Source organism: Ammospiza nelsoni, chromosome 14 (assembly GCF_027579445.1).
Source record: "Ammospiza nelsoni isolate bAmmNel1 chromosome 14, bAmmNel1.pri, whole genome shotgun sequence".
NCBI classification, from domain to species: domain Eukaryota; kingdom Metazoa; phylum Chordata; class Aves; order Passeriformes; family Passerellidae; genus Ammospiza; species Ammospiza nelsoni.
The window spans coordinates 2538838-2555859 of NC_080646.1; the positions used below are offsets into that span (position 1 = coordinate 2538838).

Consider the following 17022-nt stretch of genomic DNA (forward strand, 5'->3'; position numbering starts at 1 on the left):
CAGGCTGTTTTCTACTTTTCCCTGCAAGTACATCAGAAATGGTCCTGGAGACTGGGAACTATTTTGCTCTGTCCCTGGGAGCTGAGTGTTCTTGCATTCAAATGGCTGCAAGAGATAGAAAATCAAATACTGTCAGATTTAGGATAACCTCTTAGAGTGTTCCTGGTGGGGTGTCAGGGTGACATGGGAGAACCCTCAGGTGTTCACAGCACTGTGCTGTGTCCTCTCTCTCCAGCTCAGATGAAGACATTCTCATTAGTGGGCTGAAGCCCTACACCAGGTATGAGTTTGCCGTGCAGTCCAACGGCGTTGGCATCGATGGCCCCTTCGGCAGCGTGGTGGAGCGCTTCACCCTGCCCGACCGTGAGTGTTCATGGCAACCAAATCCTCATTTCTCCTGACTTTCCTTGAGTCTCTGTCAGATCCCTCCCAATGTGCCCCTCAGAGATGTGATCTCAGACCCCCCTGAAGGTCTGACAACCTTGAGTCCATGCTGGGAGGCTCTCTGGGGATGAATGCTCTGCTCCTCTTCCTCTGCTCAGGCTGGCTCTTTATTTGTCTCTGCCAGGGCCCTCCACTCCTCCGTCTGACCTGCGGCTGCACCCTCTCAACCCCTACGCTGTCCAGGTGCACTGGTGCCCACCTGTGGAGCCCAATGGCATCATTGTGGAGTATCTCATCCTGTACAATGCCAACAACACGCAGCCAGATGACATGTGGACCTTGCTGACACGAGAAGGTGAGCCTCCTCCAGGGACTGTAATACCCCTCAGCCCTCCTGCCTCCTTTCCTCTCTCTGGAGCCCTGGTTGCTCAGTCCTGCTGCCCTGATTTCTGCCTCATTTGCATACAGACAAATATTCAAGAGCTCATTCTGGCAGTTTTCTTGAAGCATATGCTGTACCTGGTGATAGCAGAGAGTCCATGGACATGGCTACTGAGAGACATGAAATCATACATGTCTGGGGCTGAAACAGCCATTATCATCCAGTAAATAACCTACAGATGCAGCCTGGCATCCACAAATTCCTAGAAAAATGTGTGCCAGCAGTATCATGAGTAGTATTTTCGGATCTGTAAGCAGGAAGTTCATTATTACTGAAGAGGTGTATGAAATGCACAAAAATGTCACAAAATCCCTCACTTCTGAGGGTCGAGCAATTCCACAGCTGCTTTTCTGTAGCCTCTGAATACTCTTGAAACAGAACCTTTTAAATCTCTTTTGCTTTGCTTTTGGTCAGGAAACATCTTCAGCACTGAAGTGCATGGCCTGGAAAGTGATACCAGATACTTCTTCAAGATGGGAGCAAAGACAGTGGTGGGATCTGGTCCCTATTCCAACGTGAAGGATGTGCACACCCTCCGGGAGAAGCTGTCTGGTATGAATTCCTCTTAGCCCAGGGCAGGAAGGGAATTGCCTGGCTGGAGACTGATTTGTCAGCAGTGACATTTCTGTTTACCAAGCAGTTGCCTGGTGTTGCTGTGGAGGATGTGAGACAGGATTCTTTGCAGGGCAGTGCAGAGGATCACAGAAGATCCTCAGATGTGCAACCCCAGAACCCATCCCACAGCCAAACTTCAACTCTTCCCCATCCTGGTTCCTCTGGAAGGGCAACCTGCATCTTGCTGTGGTGTGACATTAATGAATATGCATAGGTGCCACTTTGCTTCAGGTTGATCTAAATTGTCACTGCCAAGGAATTTTATTGTTTTATGTGTATAGAATCAGAACCACAGAACAGTTGGGTTAGAAGGGCTATTTAAACCTGTTTGGTTTAGTACAGCTGGTGCTTCTCTGAACATGAGACACTTTGTACCCTCTTCCTGCTCGCAGTTGAAATGATGTGGCTGTCATTCCTTCCCCTCCTAGATGTCCTGGATATCCACTCTGTGACAGGGATCATCGTGGGGGTATGCCTGGGGCTGCTCTGCATTCTCTTCTGCATGTGTGCCAGCTTCCGCAACAGCAAGCACAGGTGGGTGCACCTCAGGTGAAGGAGGCTGCTTGGAAGGAGACAAAACCACTGTGAGCTGCATCCCCTGTTCAGCTGGGCTGCTTGGGATGTGGTGTAGGGGACAGTTAATGCACAGCTTGGATCTGAGGATGGATAAGGAGTATATTTAGTATAATCTTTTCATTGATTTATTTTTTTCAGTAGTTTCTCTTCAGTTTACATTCTTAGACTAGTAGGGTTTTTTTCAGAGGAAGAAAAAGCCCCAAGAAAATGGAAGGACCAGTTTATTACCTGTGTCTGTCAATGTGGGTAGTATTTTGCTTCTGAGGTTGGACAGCTCTAGGTATGTTTGGAAATGGTTTGTTAACTTCCATCTGGGAAAATGAAAGACTTCACAGTGAGTGACAGGCTGGTTTAAGGAGGATTGGATACAGCCCAAAGCCCTCTGCTATCCCAAGGGTCTGGATCCAGCCACAAGCATTTGGAAAGACCATGAGCAGAAGACAGCTCAGTTGTTCAGAAGAGCTTTGAGCTCACAGCACATCTCAGAGCCAGGAACAAACAGCTTCTGAAGTTTCATCCTAATGTGGCCACTAAACTTTCCTGTCCTGTTGCATCTCTAACCTGTAAAGCATAGGTGACAGGAGTGACACAGCTCCCCATGGACCAGGGTAGGTGAGCACCTGAATGTGCTGGGACTTGTAGTGTCTCCTGCCCTTGGGGTGTGCTGGCAGAGGGACAGCTTTGCATCCCACAGTGGGATTGTCTGAGCTTTGGCATTAACCAGGGTGGTGCAGAGGTATATCTGCAGTGAAAGGTGTTACAGTGGGATGTGATGATAAAGGATATCCCCAGGAGTGGCAGGGCATGGCTTGGGCCTCATCACTTGCACAGGGACCAGCTGAGATGCCAGTTCTTGTTTGTTTTCCCTCAGGGAGGCCCTGCCAGGCCTGGATTCCCAGGCTGCTGGGAACCACACGTACTACCACCGGAGCAGGCAAGGGTTGGCCTCTCCCAGTGCCACCTTGGACTCACATGAGCTCGAGTCCCTCATGTCCCCACTCCCTGAGGATGCATCTGTGCCCCTGGGGGACATCACTGAGCTGGCAGAAGTGCACAGCCTCATCCACACGAGCCTCCCTGAGGACATCTTCCATGGGAAGAGGAAGGTAAGGACCCATGCACATGGGGACTGGGCTCCCACCTTTGGCAAGAGCCTTTGATTGGTGTGTGGCTGCTGCGAAGCCCGGGTGGGATCCTGTCCTGGCTCTTCAGTGCCAGAAGTCTTGGCTGCAGGCTGGTGTTGGACAGTCACACATTTTCCCTCTCTGTAAAACTTGACTAGCTCAGCCTTGGCTGTTGGATATAATTTGGGATCCCTGTGCATCTACCATCCCTTTTCATCTCCTGGGACAGTGACCCCTCAATCTGAGAAGCTGCTGCCAAACTTGGTGCTGCAGAAAGCTGTGGTATTCGTGCTGCTGTGGCATGTGGATGGTGGGAGGAAGTGTGATGTCTAGAGCAGACACGTGGCCTTCCAGGATTCTCTTTTGCTTGGACTAAAAGAAGCTGTCTCCATAAATAGTGTGTTCATTGGAACACTCTTGAAGATAAACAAGAGGTGAAATTGTGGGGTTTTTGTGAACCTTATTTTTTGAAGTAGTCTTTTCCTGCCCTTCTGCTTGGTTTGCCTGACACTGCATTGTCTTTCATTCCTCCCTGCCCATTTCCTCTTCCAAGCTTGCCTGAAACATTTCATTCCATTAGGGAACCTTTAATTGGCCTAATTTAGTTAATCTGTTTATGTCTCTCTTTGTAGCCCTGGGAGAGCATGTAAAGTAATTAGGAGGTTCAGTAAAACAAATGCATTGTGAGCACATGGGATTTCAGGTTTGCATCAGAGATGCACTCGTGTGTCACTGGAGGCAAGGTGAGTTCAGGGGCCTGGCTGACCACGAGCCCTGTCCGTGTGCTAGAGGCAGTGCAGGTGGGATCTTTGTGCAGGTGGGGTCTTTGGGGCACACAAAGTCTCTGCTGGCCTCGCTGCCCTACGAGCTGAAGCCGTGCCCGTGGCCATCCCTGCGCGCTGTGGCAGATCAGTGCTCAGCTGGAGGAGAGGCTGTTTGTTTGCAGCCAAGCCACATCTATGGATTTTGGTGGAATGTGGCTGCCTGTCTGGACCCAAGCTGAAGAGTGTGAGGAATTTCCTACAACTATTTCAGTTAAATAAGGAACAAATGTTTTCAGTGATGGGGACTTACCCCTGAGAACAGGTCAGATTGGGGGAAGTTCCTTCTTTGTGAGGCCTTTCTGGGGGTAGTATATCCACATCTCTGTTCCAGTGCAGCAATCTTGCCTGCAAGGGCTTACACAAGATCTGAATACGTGCAGAATGGGGCCGGAGAGGGCAGTGCCAAGGCCTGGCCACCTGAGGCTCAGCCTGAGAGCTTGGGGCCCTCAGAGTGGGCAGTGCCCAGCAGCAGAGTTACAATCACAAACCAGAGCTTTGGGGGAGATGGACTGTTCTGGCTGTAGAGTTTCCATAACTAGATGGGGGACGGCCACTGAGAGATAAATTCACTCAGGTTTGTGTGTTTTTTTGATGGATGTGGCTAGGGAAGCAAGGGTCAGTGGGAAGCAGCCACCCGGAGAGCAGCGTTGTCACCCGTGCCGACCAGGAGGGTGACCCGGCAGGTGAAGGGCAGCGAGTGGTGGCCGGGAGCAACAGGCTGTTGTTGCTGGGAGTGGGCACTGGAGGGAGATGTGCTCCCACGCAGGAGACCCCGCTCCCTGCACTGCCCCATTCCTGCTGGAAGTGCCACCTGAGCACCGTGGCTTCCTTTCTGTACTCCAGTGAGTATAATCAAGTGTGAAAAGAATATGGCCAACAAATACCTTTATGCTGCAGTGGCCAAGAGGCCCCATGGATGGTGATGAGATGTTACCTGGTTGGGCAGTCAGGGAGTTGGGCAGGTCTCAGATCCATGGCTGGAGTGGTGCACACGTGCCTGGTGCCCACAGTGGATGTAAACCAAGTCAGGAGCAGTTGTGAGTGTTTGCACCTCCCTGCTTGTACACAAAATGCCTCTAGCCGAGGCTGTGGAGTGGGTGGGGGTGTCCTGTGTGCTGCAAATAGCTTCCCCCAGCATCCATTAAAGCTGGAAAGCCCCAGGGACCCTGCCTGGAACAGAGTGTTGTGGGAGCTTTGCACCCTGCAGTGACCAGCTGCCTTTGTTGCCTTCTCTTTTCTTCTCTCATGCTGTGTGAAGTTGGGGCTGTGAAAATCCATGGCAAGGAATGCAAGAGAGCCACAGGAAAGAGAAAATCATTGTGGAAGGAAATTCCTGTCCAGCCTGGCAAGGGGAAGCTCCCCAGGGTGTTCTAGGTTGGATACTATGACTTGCAGTTCTATTCACTGAAGAGAGGGAGTGAGAACTGCCTGAAGAGTCCCTTTTGTTTGGCAGCATATCATGTCACCACAGAGCTGGGGATGTTGGCTGGGGCAGACCCTTGGGCTGAGGCTGCTGGCACTGCGGGGCAGATTTGTGTAGCTGTGACCTCCAGTTGTCTGCTTGTCCCTCTGTCCTCAGGTTATGCTCCTGAAACCTGGTTTGTGTTTGCTGGCTGGCACTTGCATTGGCTGCTCTGGGCCTGCAGGCTGTTCCCAGGCTGACTCATTACTTACCATTCCATGGATTATTCTTTATTTTTTTTATTCTTGTGGCAGCCTGAGGTTCCAGCAGAGGTTGGATGCTCCATGTTAGATAGACACAAAGAAGGGACTGTCCCCATGCCATATGGAGTCAGAAGTGAGTGAATGTCATTTTACAGGTGTGGGGACTGGAGAACAGACTGAGGGCCAGAAGTCTTAGCTGATTCCTGCAAAAAGTTGTGAGTAAGGGTGGTGAGATGTCCCTTTGGTCATTTTCAGGTCAAGATCATCAGTTCCTTCAAATGTAGGACTGTGATTCTTCTTGAGCTGTTACACATAGTGCTGGAGGTGCAGGATGGTGCAAGTGGTGCAAGTGGAAGGTGGGGCAGTCCCAAAGGAACCTCCTGGGCCCCCTGTCCCTGCCTGCAGGACAGCAGGGTGCTACTGCAGTCAAGATGTCAGCATGGGACCCCTCTGGATGCTCACAGCTCCATTAGTACAGTTGGCCATTCAGTGGTTCATTTTCCTTCCTTTATGTGTTTCCAGTGGTCACAGACAAGGATTTCCAAATACACTGCCAAGTGATTTTCCTCCATTACTCTCATCCCCTTGCAAGCACCCCCCAGACTGATGCCCTCAGTAGCCCTGTTACAAATGACACAGTCGTGCACGGGCTGTGGTGATGCAGCCTTGTCTCCTCTGACAGATGGACTGAGGATGATAAAATGGCTCTGCTCCAGACATCTCTGTCACTGCTGCTTGTGGGCCAAGCAATTTAAAGGGTGGGGCGAATGTTAAAAAGCATCTGCTTTCCATGGAAGACTTCAGCTTTTCATTGAATGAAGCCAAACCCAAGCATTTTGGTTTGGAAATGTTTGCTGTTGTCGTTCTTGTGAGCTGGAGCCTTCCTTGCTTGCAGCTCTTCTCCTTCCCTGTGGGCCTCCTTCCCACAGGACTGTGTTTCCCACGAAGCATCCCCATGACTGGGAGAGCAGAAGCTGTAACACATCAGGGAACTTGGATCTCCCCGGCTTGTTTGTAATTTTCATGTTGAAATTTTTCTGCATGGAAAAGAAGTCCCAATGTTTTCTGAGAAGCTTCAGACGAGAGCTGTGCTCCTGGTGACAGCGAGCAGAGACTCCTTTATCTGCTGGCAGAGCTCTGTGTGTGTTGCATCCCAGATGCAGGCAGGGCTGTCGCTGTGTTTGTGTGACACGGAGCTTTCCCACTCCCACCCACTGCTGCTCAGCAATGAGCCCTTCCTCTCTGCTGCACCACTCTCAAAAGCTGGGCACATTGAAACATCCTCAGCCTCGTTTTGCACAGGGCTTCAAGCTACTTTAAATAACCATCCTAAAAAAACAGGGAAGGTTTTGAGTTGAACTTTTGCTGTGTGTTCATTCTCAGCTCATATATTTGCATGAAATCATGACTTGTCACTGAGAAGGTAACACGATCTAGGCACATTTTTACCAGTTGGAGTTTCTATAAAAAGGCTAAAATGAAAAGGCTTGTTTGCTTTGATAAGGATTTAGCTGTAATGGAAATGTCTTTTATTGGAAGATGTTTTTATTAGTTTTCATTCTTGTGTTTGCAGTGAAGTGACAAAGAGATTCTTCCCTCTTCATATTAGTATTAGACTGACACTCCTTGCTCCTTGCCTTCATTACTGTGTTGTAAAAACCAAGACAATATTTCCTTTCTTAAGCCACCCACTATCTCCCCTTGAGTAAAAAGAAATAGTATCATTTATTACACCAAAAAATGCTGCTTAAAAAAGCAGTGAAGCTTTCAGGCACACAACATTTCTTCAGGTCTGTGATGAAAACAGTCCTAGAGTTAATTGCTGCTGCCCAATCTTAGAGGCTAAGGCCCAAGAGGGATTTGTCTTTTGCTGGTTTTTTTCCCCCTCTCAAACATAATGTGCTCGAACAACATGTGGGACACAGGCCATGTTGTGTGGCTGATGGTTTTTTCTGTTTGTTGAAAGTTGCAAACTGGTACAAAACAAGTTTGTTCTTCATTGCAGCCAATTTCAGCCAGAGCTGAACAGGCTGTTCCCAGAGTCATCAAAACCTATGTAAACATGGCAGATTGACATTTCCGCTAACAGATGGTCCATGGGGGATTGCAGTAGAGCTGCCTGTTTCTCTCCACGTTTTTTGGTATTCACAAGATGCCTGCAAGAAGGTTTTCGAGCTTGCTCTGTGTGTGTGTCTGCGTATGATGCTCAGATCTCTCTGATGGCAAATATGCATGCAGGCATCTCTAACAGGACACACATTTGGTGCATGTGTGCAGATTTGTGTAGGTTCAGTGCTGAAATTTCCAGGCACTATTTGCTCAGTAACGTATGTTCCTTGGAAGAGGCACAGAAGCCATCAGTCAGGGATGTAGCTGCAGAAAGCCTTTCAGATGGCAGCAGAAGCAAATTGAACACACTCCTTGAGCACTGGCATGTGGAGATATTCCTTATTGTGAGCTCTCTGTGATCGCTTGGTTGATTCTCGCTATTAAAGCGTAGTTTAATGATTGTCCACTTAGAAACAGAGCAATTAGGGAAGGCTTTTGGCTCAGAATATATTGTTGAGGATTGCAGAGAGAGAAATAGAAAAGATGCTGCCTCAAGCAGCCACATCTAAATTAGCAAATGTTTGATAGCCACAGTGCAGAGCTTGGACATCACTGTTCTGCAGGGTGTTGGCATATCAATGAGGCCTTTCACTATTTGTTTGCTAAAAATTTGCTCCTGAGGCAGCAGCAAAGCTCCTGTGACTTGGGGGTGGTGCTGGGATGTAACATGGCTCTGCCTCCCACAAGGTGTTGAGCCATTTGGGTGCCTGAGTGAGGGTGGACAGAGGGCTTGGGAGCAGCTCTGGCCACCCTTCAGCACATACACAAATGTCCTTCTGCCAGCCCTGGCAGCATGAGGTAGCATTTGCTTCTTGCTAAATAGCTGACTTAGGAATGCCTGGCTCAGATACAACATCTGGTGGTGTATTTCTACCTAATTTTCAGCCAGATGGACCGAGGCACAAGGAGGTCAAATGACTCACCCAAGGTCAGGCTGATGTCAGAACTCCCCTCGCTGTCTCAGCTGGACTCACGCTACGTTGGTGGTTGTTGGAATAGATTTGGCCTAAGGAGCAGCCACAAATGAAGAGCAGGAGCCTGGGCTTCTGCTGGCAGTGAGCAATAGAGGGTCAGTGGGTTTCAATAGATTTATAGATGTGCAGGGTATCTTCACCCTACACAGCCATCATGCTCACATCACCAGTATTCTGTGTGCATGTGTGCAGTCGCTGTTGTCAGGTCAGGATTTTCTCCTCTGCATCAGCCTCTCTTGTTACCCACACATCTGTGGAACAAGGCCAGAGATAATGGGCCTGTATGGTCCTTAAATCTGAGTTGTGTGTTTACGTGTATATGTATGTGAGTACTAGCAAGGCTCAGCTCAGGTACATGCAGGACAGCCCAATAAAATCAAAACCTGGAAAGAAAATACTTTTCTGCCTGTGAACTAATAGTCTGAGCTGTTAAATAACTTCAGCTCTTAAAGACACACATTTCCCATACACAGAGGTGTGCATTCAACAGTTTATTGCAAGGGGAAGCTGAAAGAACCCAGAACAAATTGCGTTCAGCCCATATAATTTAATTAGATCTACAAACAAGGTAACACTGGTTGCCCAGGGGATTTAAAGCTGAGCAAAGAATTGCTTGGTGGTCTGTTGTAAAAAAAAAAAATTTAAAAAAATTAAAGCCCCCAGTTTTGTGCCTCTGTGTTGATGAGGAATGGCAGAGTGTTTTCCCAAGTCCTGGCTTGGAGCAGGACTCTTGTCTGGGCTGCAGAGCGAGTGGTTTAGCAGAATGTCCAGCAGAATGTCCAGCAGAATGTCCAGCTCCTACTGGAGCACACAGGGCACTGCCCACGGGTGACCTCCTTTGTGCTGTGGAGCATGGCTCCTGCCAAAGCAAGGACTGTGGTCCTCAGCTCCAGATTTCCCTGTCCCTTTCCAGCTCTGTGGTATTTCTCAGTAGGCTTGTTCTGCTCTGGGCTGTTGCAGCTTTGCAGGGAGTTGATTTTAGTGGACCTCTAAATGATGTCTGTGCCATGATTTACCCGCTGGCCTCTCAATTTGAGAATCAGTGGAAAGCCCCTTATGCAACCAGTTGTGAACCATCTGGCATCTTTTATCCCTGTGCTCTGCATCAGCCCATGTAACAGCAGTAAAGCCAGTTCTAAGGCAGGGAGTGTGTGAGTCCATTGCCAAGCATTTTTATTTTGATGCTATCAGAAATGTCCCCCACATTTATGGTATTTTCACAACTTGCACTTTCCTTTTTCAAGCTGCTTCTCATTTCACATGTATGAGGATAAGAATCTATCTGTGATAACTGCATCTTTTCTCCTGCCACTTTTCTCCTGCAGTCTTCATGGAATAAATCAACCAACCAGGCCTGGACAAACAGCATCACCAGATATGGGGACACCAACACCAAAGAGCCTCTCTCTGCTATCAATGGGTCACTGAAGCTCCCCTCCAGCACGGGGCAGAAGCTTCTCTTACAAGCCCTGGTTTATGATGCTGTGATGGTGGGTTTCTTTGCTGCTTTGTTCACTTGTGGGTTCTCATGTGGGTTTTCCATTTATGTTCTCCATCTCCCTTTCTCCTTTTTGCAGCCCCTTTCTGTGGGCTTGTTGGTCTGGTGATGGCCAGGTGGGGTCAGAAGCTTGGTTGTCAGCAGGGTTGTGGCAGTTCTGGTTCCTGAGGACCTGGTGCCAGGCACCAGCAATCTGCTTGGAGTCTTTGCTGTGGCTGTGCAGCAATCAGCCTGAGTGAGTTAGGAGCTGCAGTGCTCAGCACAGTCATTAAGATCTACAGCAGGCTTTCCTGACAGAGGGATTGTGGTTTTGGCTGTAAAAGTAGTCAAAGATCAAGGGTTGATTTAAGCTCCCTTCTCCAGATAGGGCAGAGCAATTTTCACTGCACTTTTGTTCTGGGAGGAAATCCTATTTCTGATATTGCATCACTGGAATAAAGATGCACTCCTGTGTTTGGGAGAGTGTACATCTGTGTAACTGTCTTAGCAAAGCAAGCTGACACCTGTTCAGACTGACTCTGTACCAGAAGATTTCTTTGGTTATTCTTTGAAAAAGTTCATTCCTCCTCCCCAGCAAATACTTCTAATATAGCCTACCTATGTTTCCTTCCTAGGCAGTGGTGTGAAAATCAATTATACACAGGATGTAATTAACATTGTGGATAGAGTTAAGACAATGTTTTACAGCCCAATTACAGGGCAGCATTTACAGCACAGCTTACTCATCAGAGTTTGTCAACAAAAGAGAAAAGTGCTAAAATATGTAAATGATGCTCAAAGTTGGCTTCAACAGAAAGCGCAAATTACATGTGGGATATCACTTCCATACTCTGAATTGTCTTCTTGCTGCTACATCACACTCAGCCCAGAATCCGAGCGTTGATTGCCTAGAGAGCTCTTTGTGAGCTTCTGCAATAATTTGTCTGGTAAATTATTGAGTGATAATCTCACAAAATGACCTGCTTGTCAGCCAGATTTGTGGAGATCTGTAGCCTGCACTCCACTTAAGCACTGCGGAGCAGAACTTATTGTTTTCTTTCTGAATTTAAAATGCTTGAATTTACACATACTTTTGTAGGCTGTGACCAGGGCTTTAACAAACACACACTTTGTGATATGTAGCCAGAATTAAATGAGGAAAGTAAAGGGAGCCCCTTGATCCATCTCAGAAGCCAGTTTCCTACAGTGCTGCCCGCTCAGCCTCTAGCAATCTGGCCCTTAATATGGAAACAGACTGGTGAGATTTGAAAATTGTGGTCTTTGACAGAGGCTTGGAGAAATGGTTGCTCCAGCCTGCCAAGAAACTCTGAGCAAATCACTTCTCTCCTTTGGGACTTGCTTTCTCAAACGTAAAATAGAAATAATGATCCTGAGGTGATTTGAGTTGCTTCTTAAGACCTAAGCTCTGAGAAACATATAAAGATAATGCTTAATAGAGGCATATGTACATCCCATTGCACTCAGTGGGATTAAAAAGAAATAAATTTTAGTGCTTGGTTTGACCACAGCCTCAATTATCTGAATTTCACTTACTTTACTTTTTTTTTTTGTTTTAATTTCTCTCCTGTTTGATAACAGAATGAAGCAAAGAAAAGCCACCTGCCTGCTAGCCTCCACCAAGTAGAAGCAGAGGTCATTGTCCATTCTGATTTTTCAGCCTCTGACAGAGACTACAGCTCCCAACTGCACATCCTGGAGAGTGAAGAGACAGAAATGGAGGACCAGGAGCCAGAGGAGCTCCCCCCAGCAGAGCTGGCTAATCCCAGCTCCCAGCAGGACACTGGCCAAGTGCTGGTGGGCTGCATGGACAATCTGGAGGCTCAGGCCCAGGCTGAGCTGCTCTGTACCGACACAAAGACTGACAAACCTGAAGCTGTGTGCATCCATGGGCTCACCAATGGCTTCCACAGGCATGGAGAAAGTCTGGGTTCGGAGGAGAGTGGAGATTCAGATTCCACCCAGGAAAGCAGAGGTGACGTGCAGCCAGTCAAGTGCCAGTTGCTTTCCCCGGCGCCTGAGGAGGCCCTGCTCTGTAGTAACTCTGGTTTAACCAGTCCCTCCTCAGCATCTGAGAACATGGCACATGTCCACAATCACAAAGAATGAACTGGTGTGATTTTGATCACAGCAGAGCTGAAGAGAGGAGAGCCTGTCGCTGTGAGGTGCTGCCCGCCCTCGGCTGGCTGAGCCCAGCAGGAGCTGGGCAGGTGCAGCATCTCACCAGAGCAGGGCTTGGACCTGTTAGCCCTACAGAGGCCTTTGGGAAGCCAGGTGGGTTGGTGAGGGCCCATCTTCCTCCTGCGGGAGCCAATGAGGAACTGGGTGTTGGTGGGAGCAGGACTGAGCCATCTGCCAAAGTGTGAGTGGAACCACGATGGAACAGAGCCTTCTGCACCAGGCTGGGGCTGGCACTTCACCATAGCCCTCAAGGGGACTGGCAGGACGTGAGTACTGACTGCCTGGCAGCGTGGGATGAGTTCTGGCACACGAGTCCCAGGAGCGGGTGGAAGCCCCAGAAACAGAGGCAGTGAGCTGTAAGCACCAGCCTTTTCTGCCCTCCCGTGGTTAGAAGGATTACCAGGCTCTCTGTGTGTGCTACCACAGTAACTACTACTAGCAGGCTGATGTAGTGGCCTTTTATTACACACTCTACGAGTGCCTCTAACAACTTGTACTATATAGAACCTTCTGCAGCGTCTGGGTCTTTTCACCAGCCTGGGCTTTGTTTTATGTAGGTTCTTGTACCTAATATTTTAGGTACACATCTGTCCTTTTAATGTACAACATGTATTTTTATTTCCTTGGAACATCTTTATATTATTTAATTTTATAAAGTGGAATAGTGTGTGGTATAGAGTAGCATTTTTACTACTTCTCTCTTTCTTTATTTTTTCCTCCCTAACAACACAACTACCTCATGTCTGTTGGAGAAAAAAAAAAAAGCAGTAGATCTACTCATTTGTTATAGTCCATTGTAGGTTTTAACTTATTCTTATACTGCCTTTTTCTAAAGAATATGTTTGCACTGGTTGTTGACTCTTCTTTAACACGTAGTGCTGCAGATCTGATGTCTCTTGCTTTGTTTCTTGACACCTTTCCTACAGCCAGAGAGTTGGGTTGTGTCTCTCTGTAGGACTGTGTTTTGCAGCAGCTGCCAAAGGAGACTGCTTTAGCTGGCAGGATGTCGATCCATCTTTCCTCAACAAGCTTATACTAACAAATAGAAAGAAGAACCAGCAATTGCAAAAGTAACTTGTGATACTGGGGCCATGTATTTATTTTCTCTTTTTTTGGGTGCCCGTGTGGAGACATCTCAGATGGTTTTGATTTACAGAGAGCAGCAGTCAGCCTTCTGTAAGCAGTGGACTTGCTGAAAGCTTTGGATGACCAAGTGAAATTTTCCAGTCACTTCTGATAGTCCTGGCCAAAGTGCATTTGGGTGGTTTTTTGAAGAGCAGAGCACCACCAGAGCTTTAAAATGAAATCTTTGGTCTCATACCAGTCAGTCTGGCTTGAAAATCATCCAGTGACACTTCCTGCTGATGCTGTTTGCTTACTGCTGACATGTCTCTCAGCCTGGCCCTGCTGGGGGTGGACTTTTCTCTACTTTTTTTAGCTGGTCTCTGTCCTGCTCCAGGCTTGAAGGGTTTGACTGCAAATGCTACAAGATTGGACCAGCTGCTCGGAGTTAACAAGGATCGGTAATTCTGTTCATGGGTGTTTGGTGAATGTTCTGCCTTCCTGGAGGATTCACATATCTCACCATTTGTTTAAAGAGTGAAGGAAAAGATGCCTACCTTCCTCTTTTCTTACTAAAATTTTCCCCAGGGTATATGGGGAAACTGTGTGCCAACTTGAGATTCCTGTAAAAGACGTTGGATTTTGTTTTTCCTGGTGATGACTGGATGGAGGTACCACTGCTTGCAGCATGGAGAACCTCACTTCACCAGCACCCTGCAACCCTTTTACCTCCAGCTTTTCAGCAAATGAGAACCTCCAAGCCTCCCTGTACTGTGATGGGAAGGACATCGGAGCTTCCACTTCTCCCCAGATGGCAGCATCTCCTCCCAGTATGACACACTGTTCTGGTAATCAGCTGTATTTCCAGTCATTGTGATTGCTCTGTTTTTCCAGCTTGGTGTCTTGAGGAGTCTCATAAATGCTGTTCCATGCTGTGATTAGCCATGACTCTGGAATGCTGTGGGACAGAGACTGGAGATCAGTGCCAATGAGCAGGTGAAGGAAGGAGTTTGTGTGTGTGCAACTGGAGTGAGGAAAAGGCAAGGAAACATAACTGGGCAGAGGAAGTGTGTAAATAACCTCCAGAAGCCACTGCCACAAGCCTTTGAAACTCATGACTTAGCAGCGTTACAGATAAGCAGTGAAGTGTTATTGCAGGCAATCAGGGCAATTGACAGTTCCCTGGGAGCGGATGCAGCGCAGAGGTACAAACCCCCAGCTGGGCAGAGCAGGGGACATTGTGCAGGTGCCCTCAGGTCCCAGTTCCAGAACAGGCCCTGCACAAGCCCCGCTGCCATTGCCACTTTCCATCCAGAGGCATGGAAGGGGATGGAGCTGATGTAGGAGTGTGTCACAGTTTTGGGGGCACTGCCTTGTACATGCACCCCCTACTTTGCCTGTAGAGCCTTCAGCAGCCCTGAGCTGCCTGAGAGCTGTCCCTGCCTGTCACTGCAGCCCACACAGCAGGGGCACCATTGCCCTGGATCACTTTGGGCCGACCACCAAACCACCACAGCAATTACAGAGAGCTTCGGGGAGATGCAGCAGACCACAAACAATTTTGTTTATGTGTCCCCAAAGCACTTTTGTCACCTTATGCTGAGGCTTGTTCTGATCTCATTACACTTCACCAAACTGTACCAGGGTGTGAAGCTGGCAGTGTTTGGCTGTCCAAGAACTGTGGTGGCCATAGGCTGGTAGGCCAGACCTGAGTTGCCGAAATCCAGATAGTTTCCTTGGAGCCAAGAGGTCACCACTGACCAGCAGCACCAAAGCTGTCCCTGGATGAACACACATCCACACAGAGTGCTGGGTGCCCTTGTCCAGCTCAGCTGTGCCCCAGGTCTCCCCTGCCCTGAACGTGCAGGCACCTTTCAGTCTCAGCTGGAAGTGAATTGAAGAAGACACATAATACACATTTGATGTGTAAAGCTGAAACAACCAGTGCATATATTTTTTTATCATGAAATAAGTAGCTTTCGTGCAGATTTCTCACAGGCACACAAACTGTTGATACCTTTAATTACCCATTGTGCTTAATATCTCTTCTTGTACCCCAGGCTCCTTTCTCCATTTTCTTCCTTTCAGTAACACTAAAGATTATTGCTGTTCAAATTTTTTGCTGGTGTATATTGTTTTACATTGTTAAAATGTCAGGTTTGTCTCACTGGCATAATTTTCTAGTATTAATGTTACTGTTTGGCAACACAACTGTATATTCCCCCTGCTGCTGTGAGAGTCACAATTCCCATCCTTTTATTTCTTTTCATTTCTTGTTATGTGAAACATGCAACTCAGATAAAAACATCTATCAGCTTTTTGTTGACTTGATTTCTTACTTAACAGGCAGCAAAATTCTGGTTTAAATAGTTCTAATGAGATAACTTCTAATTTAGAGTTTGAGAATTCTTTTTCATTACTAGATAACAATCAGCCCATGAAATATTGCTGTGTAAGAAAACAACCATTTTACTAGAACACTGTTTATGGTTTTGATCTCATTAGTAATAGGTGTTTTGAAGGAATCATTGTGTCTTTTCTAATCAATACTTTTGTTAGGAAGGAAGTGTTTAACCAGCAGAAATCTACCATCTACTTCTGTTACTGTATTCCCTTGCTTGTATTTTCAAGTTAAATTTCATTTTCTGCACCGTGCATAAAGATGTGTAACCAGAACTTGATCTTGTTTGAAGGTTGTGTCTGTGTTTGGTTCCATACTGTACTTTATTATAACTTTCTTTCTTCAGAGACTGTTCTTACTCCACAAATACTCTTTAGTGTTAAAGTGTAAGACATTGTCCTTATATTCCTTAACTAATGGGTTATTAATAAAATGTTTTGTAAAAAGAGTGGAATTTTACTCACAATTAAGTCTGTTCCAGCTGTGTGAGGCTGTACCTCACTGGCAGAAGCAGTGGTGGGAGCAGAATGCAGGATTCATGCTCACACCACTTCAGGACAGAGCTCATCACCATGAAGGTTGGTATTGTGAGATGATAGTGGTACCTGGTTCCTTAGGGATTCTTCTGGAATTTCAGACATGAGCAGAGTTTGGATTCATTCAGCATTTCTGGATGCTTGCTCCTTCCTCAGGTTTGAACTGATTCCTATAGGAAAAAATATTTGTCCAGTTTCATGCTTCATCTAGCTGGGAATTTTTTAATGGTGAAAATAAGCAGGGGCATCTAGCAATGAGTGATGAGAGTTCTCTTGGGTGGCACAATGGACTGAGCACTTGGTGGCTTGTGTCCAGCAGGATTGGTGAGAGGATACCTGCCAGTGCCCAAGGACACACTATTAACCTCCCGTGCATCTCCCTTCTTCCTGGGATGCGTTCCCTACTTCAGTACATAGTTTGCATTATTACTTTATGCTGCCACGACTACAGAGCCATAAAATCTCATTTTATCTGCATTACAGAGGTAATAAATCTGCACTTAGCACAGTGTTCTCTGATAGTGGTTAAAGGGAACTCTGTCAGACTGTGTAACTCTGATGAGTCTTTCTCCTAATGATAGGTAACCCCACAAACGAGCAAGGAAGGACCTTGGAGGGGTGATGGGTGACTGCA

At 47.3% G+C, this 17022-nt stretch overlaps 1 protein-coding gene across 1 annotated transcript in view; it reads left to right on the top strand.

The window, feature by feature from the left end:
* Positions 1-12317, top strand: part of IGDCC4 (immunoglobulin superfamily DCC subclass member 4) — an 82462-nt gene extending 70145 nt beyond the window's left edge. The window contains exons 14-20 of the mRNA XM_059482450.1: positions 236-363; positions 569-739; positions 1241-1378; positions 1870-1975; positions 2889-3123; positions 10039-10203; positions 11790-12317. Coding sequence (XP_059338433.1) covers positions 236-363; positions 569-739; positions 1241-1378; positions 1870-1975; positions 2889-3123; positions 10039-10203; positions 11790-12317 — 1471 coding nt within the window. The remainder of the gene's footprint in view (positions 1-235; positions 364-568; positions 740-1240; positions 1379-1869; positions 1976-2888; positions 3124-10038; positions 10204-11789) is intronic.
* Positions 12318-17022: the final 4705 nt, after the last annotated feature.